Source organism: Henckelia pumila, chromosome 1 (genome assembly GCF_033568475.1).
Source record: "Henckelia pumila isolate YLH828 chromosome 1, ASM3356847v2, whole genome shotgun sequence".
Taxonomy (NCBI): Eukaryota; Viridiplantae; Streptophyta; class Magnoliopsida; order Lamiales; family Gesneriaceae; genus Henckelia; species Henckelia pumila.
The window spans coordinates 107,760,449-107,773,463 of record NC_133120.1 but is presented as its reverse complement, the minus strand read 5'-3'; the positions used below and the strand labels follow the sequence as shown (position 1 = coordinate 107,773,463).

The 13,015-nt window shown below is 36.0% G+C and overlaps 2 protein-coding genes across 5 annotated transcripts; both read right to left on the bottom strand.

The window, feature by feature from the left end:
• Positions 1-2,189: 2,189 nt before the first annotated feature.
• On the bottom strand, positions 2,190-6,460 carry LOC140875828 (protein root UVB sensitive 1, chloroplastic). Its single transcript, XM_073279631.1, has 7 exons — positions 5,559-6,460; positions 5,196-5,471; positions 4,446-4,502; positions 4,085-4,283; positions 3,821-3,936; positions 3,368-3,544; positions 2,190-2,939 (listed from the first exon to the last, which is right to left on the bottom strand). The coding sequence occupies exons 1-7, from the start codon at positions 6,348-6,350 to the stop codon at positions 2,649-2,651; spliced, it is 1,908 nt and encodes a 635-aa protein (XP_073135732.1). The 5' UTR covers positions 6,351-6,460; the 3' UTR covers positions 2,190-2,648.
• Positions 6,461-7,672: 1,212 nt separating this feature from the next.
• Positions 7,673-11,395, bottom strand: LOC140880122 (uncharacterized). 4 transcript variants are annotated; one of them, XM_073284258.1, is made up of 10 exons: positions 10,516-11,395; positions 10,195-10,384; positions 9,993-10,070; positions 9,406-9,769; positions 9,164-9,276; positions 8,867-9,031; positions 8,604-8,743; positions 8,469-8,513; positions 8,087-8,179; positions 7,673-7,995 (listed from the first exon to the last, which is right to left on the bottom strand). In XM_073284258.1, the coding sequence occupies exons 1-10, from the start codon at positions 10,617-10,619 to the stop codon at positions 7,833-7,835; spliced, it is 1,455 nt and encodes a 484-aa protein (XP_073140359.1). In that variant the 5' UTR covers positions 10,620-11,395; the 3' UTR covers positions 7,673-7,832. The 4 variants fall into 4 exon arrangements, 2 of the variants coding, with proteins under 2 accessions (XP_073140359.1, XP_073140368.1); XR_012149593.1 differs by having other exon boundaries at positions 7,958-7,995; positions 8,397-8,513; positions 10,516-11,392; XM_073284267.1 differs by lacking the exon at positions 8,469-8,513 and having other exon boundaries at positions 10,516-11,392.
• Positions 11,396-13,015: the final 1,620 nt, after the last annotated feature.

The following is a 13,015-nucleotide window of genomic DNA, read 5'->3' as shown; positions in this document are numbered from 1 at the left end:
CCAACGAACGCTTATCGAATTCCCAAAGCATCGGCTATTGTTGAGTAGCATGCATCTAGCAGACTTCCATGTATTGCCGATATCACCATACTTTCTAAATTTTTTAGTAGGTATATTAGAATAACTAACTTGGTGTCATGGTTTATTTTTCAATATACCCAAAATACCTTTCTTTTCAATTTTTTGTTTTCTCCATGTTTCTTACTCACTCTTCCCAAATCTCCAATAACACTCTTTGCTAATTCCAGTTCTTTTTTTTTTTTTCTAATTAACCTAACCTGTTAAGCATCAAAATTTATAGACATTATAGTTATTATTCTACACACGCAAATGCATATGCACCGTTGTTAGTTACGAATAATGGCACCATAACCTATATGAGAAGGATTGCTCCACTCCTTTTGTTTCATAAAAAGATAAAATTGTTAAAGATCTTTTTTTAAAAAAAAAAAAAAATCCCCGCAGAAGTCATTTTCAAGAAATTCTTATCCAGTCACAAAGACTAATAATATTTTCGTTTTTTCTTAGTACAAAGACTAATAATATCTGGGTTACTCTTCAGCAAATTCTTCCATAATAACCATAAGCTTACAATCTTATCTTATTTAAAAAACGTTCAAATTCTAAATTTATAAGCTTCAATTTGAGGAAAAATTTTAATTTTAGTCCTGTAAGTTGACTTGTTTTTTGTTTTAGTCCTATAATTTTTTAAAGTTTGGTCTTAGTCCAGTAACTTGAAATTTTTTTTTGGATTTTGATCTTTTTTCATCGAAAATCACTAAATCAATCGAATATTTCTTATTTGATGTCCTTGTTCTCATATAAGACTCGTGTGGTTAAGAATTAGACTTATATTAAATATATTAAAATATACATAATCAACATAAAATAAAACAAGAAGTTTTTCCCATTTTTGTGTAATGAGTTTTAATTTATGTAGCATATGGTTAATTCTTGTCAAATTAGTCATGAAAGAGAGTATCGGTACCAAATAAATAATATTTTAATCGATTTAGACCAATTTACATGATTAAAATTGCAATTTTCTCTCAATATATACATGTAAAGTGCACAAAAATCATTTTAATTGCCCACTTGATCTAAAACGGAAATCTCCCACTTGATTTAAAGTTTGGCGACCCTAACCTTTCCTTTTATAAAGTTCAAACTCATGCTTACCAATGGTTGGGAGGGGAGCATTATTATTAATGTACATTTTAGGCAATAAAATCATATGCATGCATGTTAGCTTGAGTCACCAACAAGGAAAACCAAACCTTAAGAGGACCACTTTGCAATTATACGTTTTTGTATTTTTTGTGGTGAGAGTCATACAATTGAGCCAAATGGCTAGTGGTCCCATGACTTTTGCCACTCAATTTTCTTTTTTTTTTTAGAGTGAACTTTTGCCACTCAATTAAACTTGCTAAGTGAGCTACATTTTATATGGCTGATATCCCAGTAGGGGTCAACGTTTCCCAGGGAAAAAAATCGCCCCACACTTATTATACATAAAATATTAGATATCAAATTTTATTGACCTAATCTCACAAAGGCATTGCATAAACCAACAAGACCGTGTTCATATAACTTTGGTTTTAATTTAGGAAACTGCATTTTCGTCATGACCCTCTATATCAAATTTTAGTTCTAACAGCTGAAAATGACTAAAATTGTTAAAAATTTAAAAATAGACGATTAAAATTGAAATTTGATAACATTTGTCAGAATAAAAAAAATATTGAAATTTTTTATATACCAAAGTTATCGTATAACAAATTTGTTGAAATAATATCATTGCGATATCGAATATTTCAATATGATAATGATATAAAATTGGAAAATTTTAGTACAATACCGAAACATTGAAACAATATATATAAATTAAAAATAACAAATTTTTTAAATAATAAAGTTATAAATTAAAAAATATAAAGTTTTTTTCAGGTATAAAACATTATATATTGATATCATCCCAAAATTTCAATATAATCAATATGCTAGTTATACGTATCGAAAATTTTGGTATATCGAAACTCAGTATACCAAAAAAGTTCCAATACAATATCGATATATATATTTTCTTGTACCATAATTTCTAGTACGATATACAATTGTCGGTACGGTACGGTATACCACCCTTAGTCACATATATGACTAAAATCACAAAAATTAAAAAAAACAAACAAACAAACAAACAAACAAACATACATAGTGATACATGTACAATTTTCCATTTAGTTTTATATGAGTATGAAACGTAGCTCGTGAGAATGAATGTGTACCTAAACAATAACTGGACCTAGAACAAATACATAGGCTCGGAAATTTTGAAGTAGCATGGCCTCTAAACATAACATCATCATTCAGCACCTTTGATTACAAGAAAATTTATAAACAATTCTAAAAATTTTCGTGTGCAAATTATGGTCGCTTCCCTCAACTGGGCCCCTAACGTAATATAGATTTCTTTATGGTCTTTGTTCTTCCCAAGATTTTCCAGGCTCCAGTTTAATGGTCAATTTTCTTAGACTTGTCACTCACTGTCCATCAAGCGCATCCACCACGCAAAATTTTAACAAATCTTTGCCTTTTCAGAGTAATGCATTCACCAACATTTGCTATATTCGTTTACACGAGGCTCGAGCTCATCTTTTAGTGGGTAGAGATGCCGGCTCACTGCCTATACGAACCCGGTTGGCCAATGGCCTAGCAATGAGACCGTCGACAATCCAACCCGCAACCTCACTGTCATTCTTGGCATGGTTGAATTCATTCTGTACATATTCCAATGATATTTGAAGCAGCCCCCCAAGCCTGCAGTCGTTGATCGTTGTGCTCAGTTTGATTCCAGCGTTTCTCTCCAGCCAGTACAGATAGCTGATCTGAAATACTGATTTTAGCATGTCTTGTGCGGTTGAGCTTTCTTTGAGAACCACCTGTGTAAGTACAGAAAACAAACATCTTATGTGTCGCCCGGCTACTATTTCAGTAATGCCATACTTCAACTTTGTTAAAATACAAAAGTTCAGAAAAAAGGTTTCGAAAACGACATCAAGTCCCTAGTTCAAATACCATGGAGTGTAATTCCCACCATATTTGAGTGAATTGGTCTGGCGTCCGTGCGCTGCACCCAATCATCATCCTCAGGTAACCGAGAATCAAATTTCGGATATCTATATTTCCTAGTTTGTGGTGTACATGTGGCACGGCGCGTTGATGTATAAAACTATTATCGAGACATATTTTAGCGTGCTTTCTAACAACATGATAGTTGAACTAATTATAGATGACTACGTGAATTTGACAACATTGAACAAGCAATGTTAAGAAAAAGATATACGGCACCGAAAGCAGACAGGCTTACACAATATTTTCCTTCGATTTCTGTCAGTATATAACCCTCATCCTTGTACAAGTCAAATAAAGCAATGGCATCTTCTTTACTTTTTACGACATCAGAGAGTTTGGAACCAAGCTGCAATCTCCGATCAATATGGAAGGCAGCATCATTTGCGTCCTTAGACAATACTTCATCGTGTTCCTGGATAGGACAGGACACAACAAATTGATCTTTAGCTACATTTTTTTCAAGGGTTCATAAATTTTACAAACATTTGATTTTCTGCATCCAAATTTTCAATGGTTTTAATTACGCATCAAACACTCCTAAACAATTTTGAGGATAAACGAAGCACGTGGTCAGTTTACAAGATAACTAAACCATGGAGCTCTATGTTCATAAAGAAGCATTACTTCTGCAGATTTATTCACATTTTACGCAAAACACAGGAGCATTAATTTGAAAGAAAGAACTTACTCCGGATGCTGGCTTCAAGTTCAAAAACGGAAGAGCTGGAAACAGTGGCTCCTCGTCATTGACCTCTTTAACAGAAGGGATAAGGCCACTTAGCAGATATTGGCTGAAGACTAAGCCTATTGGAATTACGGAAAATGTCAAAGTTTAATTTTCAAAAGGATAGTAAAGTATTACCACGAGAAGGAAAATAAAAAAAATGTTTCACAATTTATCACGATGTTGAAAAGGGAAAAAGGGAGGAAATCTAAAATGACAAGGCAATACTTGCACGGTATGGATTTAAAGTCCTGAGCTGTATGGATTGATATGATTTCAGATTGCAGAACATGTGAATCCAAGTTATGACACCGAAAGAAGCGAGGGCGAGAGGAGTCGAAGATTGAACACAGTTAGCTAGTGCTATGCCAAGCAGAATTCCAATAGATTTGCTCACCATTCCTTGAGCTTCACCTTTAGCAATCACCTGTTAAAAAAAGAATCCTTCGAGATGTAAATTTTGAAGAGAACTTCAACAAGAACAGGGTAAATGCAGTAATCGTTTTTTAAAAATGAATATACTCTTCTACTGTATATATGAGAATTCTCAGCCTGAAAACAAGTTACAAATTCAGATGAGAGGTATTACCTCTGCAAAGTTCCTCTGAGCAGCAAAGCCAGCATAGAAACAACTCCTTGTGGACGCCTGTGATAGGTAAAAGTTGTCTGAGAAGAAAAATATTGTGAAAGAGATCTCAAATTATCCATGAAAGGCACTGAGCACATATATAGTCCAACATGAAAGACAATTCCAAATTTATTTACATTAGAAGAAATAGAAATGATATGTTAGCCCACAACTCTAGGATACTGTAGGAGATACATAATAATATATGAGAATCAAGAAAACTTTTCCCCAAAGCTACTATTTTTTTCTCTTATTTATGTTCGTCAAATAGACAAATATAGAAACTTATGATAATGGGTGAATGGCAAATATCAGTTTTTATTTTGATAAGTTCATGCTTCCCTTGAAAAATAAAAAATTAGCCAGCTTGCTTCTCAATTGTTTCATTGATGTAACAGTAATGTACAACAGATACACGCAACTCTCATCAACAAGAGCATTGAAGAAAAAATGGCATAAGTGAATTAAAGATGGCATTGTTTCAAACATAATAATTTCACACCTAGACAAGGTTTCAGAGAACATTGTTTTATGCAGGTAAGACCTAAGATCATTAGGATAGAGTCCTGGCTGCTTAGCCAGCTCAAAACAATAACAAGCTAAATCAGTTGCCGGGGCTTCGAAGAGAATAAATCATAGATTGATGATTAAATGTAATACCTCGCTGACTATGGATGTTATTTTTGTGCACTTTCAAATTTTCAAACTCACCTGGATTAATGCTGCAGCGGACCTACCAGCTCCCGCAGCCGCACCAATTGGTACAAACAGATGCGGAAACGCCGGGGTCAAGATTTCCAATCCAAAGGCAGCATTTTCTAAAAGATCAGCAAATAGCCTCCAACCCTTCGGATTGACATCAAAATGCCTCCCGTATTTTGACAAGAAAATCTTACTAATATACCCGATTCCATCCTTCAGGACCCAATTCACAGCAGCCGCAGTTGGAATTGCACCTTTACCTAATCCAACTGCAAAAAGCAAAGCCTAAACATAACAGTCACCAATCGGAAAATTCAGAAGGATAGTCGACATACTTGAGCAAATTACACCAAAAGCTGGAAATTCTAGTACCTGAGTGGCAAGCACACCGCTAACTTGGGCAGCGATACCCTGAACTCCTCTCCAGAGAGAATATTCAAGATAGTCACTTGTAACACTCTCCGGGAACCCCTCTGGAAGCATCAAAGTCGCGACCAGGTCCCTACATTTCAACCAAACATCGGCCAGAGTCACCGATGATTTCGACTGTCCACTATTCGACCACCAGGACAACAATTTTCTAGGCACAATGAACTCGTCCTTAGCATAATCAGGCACCAGCTCAACTTTCCTTCCACCCCTGATTTCACAAACAATATCCTCACCATTTCCCGACAGATCGTTTGTTCTTGCACGAGCTACAGAGGATGAAAGAATGAAGTAGCATGCCGAAGCTGACAATGATATTAGGAAAAGAGAAATGATTTTGGGTAAAATTAAGCACAATGGGTCGTCTTCTTTCGTGAAGTTGAACCGAGAAGACAAGAGAAATAACGAGTTCCGGTTGAAGTTAAAGAAATTGTGACTCCAATCATCCCCTCGGCCTCCACCTCCACCACCACCTCCGGCTCCGCCGCCACCAGCGCCATAACCACCTCCATGATCTCTGATATTGGCGTGAGGGTGAAGAGGTGGGATGGGGTTCCAACCATTTACCAACGGAGTAAAGTTATTGTGCCTATGGGTTTGGACATGAAGAAAATGTTTGGCCAAGCCATGATGACAAAGAAGGGAATCATACCGAGCGAAGGTTGCTGGGAAGGGCGGCGGAAGAGGTCGAGGACGGAGGAACAAAAGGTGATTACCGGCGGAGGAGCAATTCATAACTACAGTATGAGTGCAGAAGAGGCGGGATACGCGGCGGTGGCGGGCGGTGGCCTAATGAAAGCCGCCTTCGACGGTTTTCTCCATTTCAGCTGTAAATGGGCTTTAGATTTGAGTAGGCCCAAAATAAATGGCCGAGGACTCCGGTTTCCAATCCCGCCCTATAAATGGGCTTTACATTTGACATTAGGCCCAAACTCTGGGGCCAGGGGATGCGGTTTAAGAAACGGCCCCGATGTTTACTACATAATTTTATTCTTTTATTAATTATTAATATTAGCGGCTCTAGGCCTCTAGCACGTCATATGTGCTATTCACAAATAAATAAAAAATTAAGTATTTTTAAAAAAAAATTTAAATAAAAATTATTACTTTTTGAAATTGAACTGGTGAGAAAAAATAAAATATATAGAAAAATATTATCATAATATAGTAAAACCTTGTATTTAGTTTAATAAAATGAAAAATATTTTAAACAAATCCAGAATTACAATTTGACACCATATAGTTATTAATACATGATGTAAGAATAATAAATTATAGTTCGATTCGGTTGGTTTAATCTTAATTTTCAAATTAAATCGGTTCTATTGTTCATTTTGGTTTAACCAAAATTTTTGTTCATCCCTAAGATAATATTATTTATTTTTGTTATTGCTAATTTTAAATTTTTAACATCAATGTCATTGCATAGTCCTTTAATTTTAAATTTTTAGCATCAATCGCAAATGTATTAGTTCTTAAAAGGATAGGTACTGTAATTAACAAACCATAATCATACGTTTAACAGTGATTGATTAAGATGGCCGGCCGCCCACCCTGCATTATATATTTTTTAATCCCTTTAATGATACTTCCAAGCAAATAAAATAGACATTAGGCTCTTTTTGTCATTTCTTGAATGAATTGGAACAAATTTTTAAAACCCAAGAAATCATTCATTGAATAGTTGAATCACAGGTGTGTTGCTACTATAGCTGATACCAGCAGACAGGCCTAAAACATATCATGTTTCCCCATTGAAGAGAGATTTAATGCTATTCCAAGGAGAGATTTTGGTTTAGGGATCCGGTACCCTAACGCTATTCCATATAGAGATTTTGTTAGTGCTTGTGAAAGTTTTTAGGAAACAATTCTCAGCTTTTTCTTAACAAAATTTCTCAAAATTTCAAAATTTTGTTAAAGGAAAAGTTGAGAAGTACTTCCTAGATGCTCTTCCAAACACTAACTTCGGTTTAGAGATCCGGCACCGACGACTCGTGGGACCGGATAGTAAAGAAAGATAAGGATACCATAACTATTTTTTAGTTTGGTGGCGCATATGATCAGTCCCAAAACCATGGGAATCAAACATGGCGTCTTATGAAAAAATATTCACATGATTCAGAAATGTTACATCAGAATTACATCAGAAAGTTTTAATCAAAGGCAACGTCGCAAGGAAGAGCTACTACTAGATGTAACACCATAGTACTGATCAGGTCAAGGAACGGTAAGCCGACCTCCCTTTTGTCCCAACGACTTCCACGACGTTTCAAGCTGCATCAGGTTTAGTTTCTCGACAAAACGCTCTAAAATTTCTGCCTCTTCCTCTGGTGCAAATGCCATGCAGATACTAAGCTCTTGGACCGCCTCCTCGTATTCTCTGCAAGGGGTAAAACGTGCATTGTAGAAACTCGGGAAATACTCACAGCCACAGAGAGATGGCCCAAAAGTAACAGGCCACACGTTTATACCTGTTATAGTACAGCATCATGCCAAAGTCTCGTCTCAGGGACCAGTTATGCGGCTGAAGTATAAGCAATCTCTCGGAAGCCATGAGCGCAAGCCTAGAAAGTGAAGAACATATAAATGCAGGGTAACAGTACACAAATTACAGGACATATTTTCTTGACTCAAGGAAAGTTACAACACTAAGAAAACGGGGAGAACAAAAGTTTCATCGCCTCCACGAGCCACGAGCAAGTGTCAAGTGAAACAAACAATTATTATATGACTAATCATTTTGAAAATCTTTGTTCAAAGAGAAGAGTTATGGAATTATACTATGATATGTTATAATAAATCCCATATGTTAGATTTTAATATTTTGAGAGAATTCTATGAGTCTGAATTCACAATATCCTCATTCTCAGGCGAATCTTGCGATATATGCATCTCAACCTGTAGGATAAGACAAATAGGCACCTGAAATATCAGAACAAATAGAGGACAATAGTATCAAGATATATAGAGAGTGCAGTGAGGCGCTACCTCAGCTCTTGAGGGCGCAACAAAGGCACGTTTGCACCAGTGTCATTATTGAAGTTGTCTTCGGATTTATGAAACGGCCTTAGTGGAGAAGTCAGCATCAACCCATAATTCATTTTCGAAGCACGCTTCCAGTAGAGTCTCTGCAATACATATTCAGTTCTTTATTCTGGAGGACAGAAGCATACTATATTTGGAGCCGTTTCTCGAGCGTAATGCAATAAATCGAAGTATAAAAAAAGACGGAACTAAAAGTAAAGACTCACTATCAAATTGGCCAAAGAAATTCCGATGATGTCTCGATTTGTAGCGATATCCAGCCCCAAAAGGGAGTTGCTGTTAATGTCTGAGGCCTTAGAACGAGGATCCTCAACACACTTTCCGTTAACAATTCCGAACAAGCTATGCCCAGAGGTTGTTCTGAATAATTCCTACATATAAAAGAGTTAGCTATCAGATCCTGTAACCAAAAAACAAATGTTCCGTCGTACATTTATACGTGACTAAACACAAGTTACCACATGGTATAACCTCTGCAGCCATGGAGAGTGAAATTAACATACCTCAGGGTTCCTAGTTGGGGGCCATATCAAAAAATCTTCCCCAACTCGAGATCCCACAATGGTCAGATTAAGTCGTCGGCAAACTTCGATGTAAATCACACTTAGCAAAATTGCTGTCAAAATTACACTCAAAAATTCAGTGGACATCTTTTGACTTCTAACCATGAACATATCAGAGGTAACACAATTCACATGAAGTAGGAAATGTAATGATTTTCAAACATAGACTGATAGAGCTATACCGCTGGCGCATCCAGAGCTTAATACAGTGTGCAAGTACAAACACTTTGAATCTACTAGTACAGGTGACCTTTTGAAACCTCTCAATTCGAAAAGAACTTTGTTCACCGCATCCAAAACTTCTACTAAATCGCATCCTATATCTCTCGACACAAGTTCGGCTTCGACTTCCCTTGATATGGCATCTAGCTCAGTCAGCCACTCATTCACATTCTTGCCAGCTATTGGCATAGATTCCACACAGTTCCACGATTGCACATTGGATGGTGATGACAGCTCTCTTCTTTCATTACGGACTGAATGGGCGTCGATTTCGCGGTTGAGAGCCAATAAAGCCTCATCTTCAACAGCCACATAAAGCAAAGCCTAGAGAACCAATTCCAAGTGAAGGAACAGAATTAACAACAGCAAACTGAAACACAATGCGATAAGCCCAAGAGGGAAAACCAAATGCAAAATACTAGTCTATTAGATGGCAGAAATTCTCAAACTTTTGAATCATTCAACAACTGCTTGTAGAAGCAAGTACTCCAATCATAGAGCAGTAATAATCTTGAATAAAAACAGCAGAAGAATATTACAAGATCACCTTTGCAAGTGAGATATCTTTGTCCTTGGACTGAAAACATATCTCCCGAGTAAATTTATCTCTCGCAGTCTCAAGAATCTGACATATAGTAAACATATGAATCAAGGTTTCACATAATTCAACAACACTTACGAGGACATATAAAAATTAAAGTCTCATTCCGGTTTCAACAAAAGAAGATATCGTAAGAAACTAATTCAACCTCCTTATATAAATCGGCCCTCGACGAATTACATGATGCGGCTGCTACGGCCAGAGTACAAGAAGCCAGAGGTGAAAGGCTCGGATTCATCTTTTTTAATGCAGCATTTCTAGCTGTTTTAGCAGTCATATAGTTGAATTTCCGTTTGCCACAGTCACTCCAACATCCATTGATACAATCAAAATCATACCTGATGATGCTAAGTTAAAACTCACATTCGACAAATCTATATAAAATCCGCCATAACAATCAATTGCACGTGATTTTACAAGAAATCCATCAAAACCCATTAAATTCTTGAACTCAAAACGATCATTTTACCTGCCAAAAGTTCCCAAAGAAGGCATAGCGACACGAGATGTGTCGATCCCACCAGTAAACATCATCTGCTGGCTAGCAAATCCAGGTAAAGAAACACACCCCATTCTTCAATTTCCCATGAAATAATCAGGACAGGGCAATATTTAAACCTCCCAACAAATTTTCTAGAAATTTCTCTTCAAAAGCCCCCGGTTCTCAAGAAAAAGAAAAAGAAAACAAAAAAGGTTGCTGAGATTAAGCTCAAAAGACGACAGCTGTTGCTATGAAACGCCAAAAGCCAGCAAAAATCCCGCAACACAGTAAAGAGGGGCAAGCAATCAAGAAAACTCCAAAAAAAAAATTAAAATCAAGCTTTCTCCTCGTCAAAAACCGGTGAAGACAAAAGCTTGGAAATTGAAGGAGATGAAGGTTTAATGAAGGGGTTAACAGAGGCCATTATCGCTGCTGAGTGGTAACTTCCAAAACACGAGGAAGACACAGACAAAGACGGTGAGGATGAAGCGAAGTAACTGCAAGTAATACAATGTATATAGTAGTGGAAGCTGACACTGATAATAACGCTGACACTCCCAAGATCCATAGAATTGGAACTTATCAACTCTAGCATCAGCCAAAATAATCCACAAAAATAAAAAAAAAAACCCAATTCTCCTTTTCAATTTTCTTTCCCTCTAATTCTTCAACTTCTCCCTCATCCGATACCCATGTCCTCCATCTGTTGTGTGCATATATATAATCTTGGCTGACAGTGGGGGATGAAAATTCATAATTGTGAGCACTTTTTGGAAGGAGGGCCCCTGTATTTCACTATCGTTTTGCTTGTGGTGGAGCCAAAGAAATGGATAGGGGGAAAGGGTAATCTGTAATCCTACAGTTTATCGGGAATATAATCTCTCGTTACTTCACTAATCACCATTTACGTGTGAGTCTGTGTTATTATTTTATTGTGAACATTAAAATTTTCTGCAGTAAACGAAGGTTCCTATGGTTTCCACATCGATGAAACGTGTTCTTTGTTTTTGAAACCGAAAATATCGATCCAAATTCTCTTCCTCCCGGCCAATATTTCTTACAAAAGAAATCCATTATATTAAAGTTCTTTTTTTTTTTCAAGAATTCGATGAATTTTAATCTGATGAGTTATGATCCTCTGAGAATCTTTTGGACAAGAAACAAATATAATGTACATATATATTTACGGATCCCAGCTCTGAGATGGAAATAATAATTTACAAAATATTAATATACGAGTGAGCATATAAATTTTCATCTTAAAAAATGGGTGAGGGAAATTGGGGATAATACCATTTTCGCAATATTTGGTTTTTCTCTATGTTTTTCAAAAAAAATTTGGTGAAAGATTCCAAAACATAATATTTTGGTGAAAGATTCCGATATTAATCCATGTGTTTCATATTTTTCATAAACTATTTTTGGACCGGTAAATTAGATCTTACTTATATAGGTACTGTCTTGACATACATTAGATCTTACTTATACAGGTACTGTCTTGACATACATCTAACGGTTGACATTTATCAATAAATGTGGGGTCCATTATTTTTTAATGAACCTCGCGGTTTTGTTCATGCCACCCGCAGGATAGTACCCTGCGGGCGACGTGTAACCCCATTATTGGTCAAAATTAGTGGGTCTCATGTGGGGTCCATTAATTTTGACCAATCAAAATCCGTCACGCTACCTCCAGGGCACTACCCTGGGGTTAGCATCGAACTAACTGAACCTCGCATGTATTGATAAATGATGACTCTTAGGGTTTAGTACATGCCGCCCGCAGGGCACTATCCTGCGGGTGATGTGTAATCTCATGATTGGTCAAAATTAGTGTGTCCCACGTGGGGCTCACTAATTTTGACCAATCATGAGCCGCCACAGCACCGGCAGGGCACTACCCTGCGGGTAGCATCTACTCAACCGACTCTTAGATCTATCATGAAAATTTGTCTGTAAAGCTAGGTTGAAATGATCCTTTTTTGGACCAGTAATTTAAAACGTTTTTAGTATTTTTATACATGAAAAAAAAAAAATTAAAGTGTGTTTGGATAAGTATTTTAGAAAATTCCAAATATAGTTTTTCAAAAAAATAATTGAGAGATGTTTTTTTATATTTTTTAAAAAAATAAAAAAAATCAACACATTACTTTTTAACTTTAAAAACGTTTTACAAAATAGTCCAAACTCTAAACACATATTTGTTATTAAAATAATTTTTAAAATATTTTATAAAAATTTCATAAAAAACATTACTATGAAAACTTTTTACAAGTCTATGTCCAAACGGGTTAATGAAATCTTATACTAAGGGTAGTACTCAAATCATACATCCAATAGTTTATATCTTCATATATGGACATAATTAATAATATATCGTTGACGTGATAATCATGAAACATTACATCTACAGTCTAAATGGAGCATATTATTTAATGTTTTTTGCTTAGAAATATAATCAAATTGGTTTGAATTTATATTTGTTGGT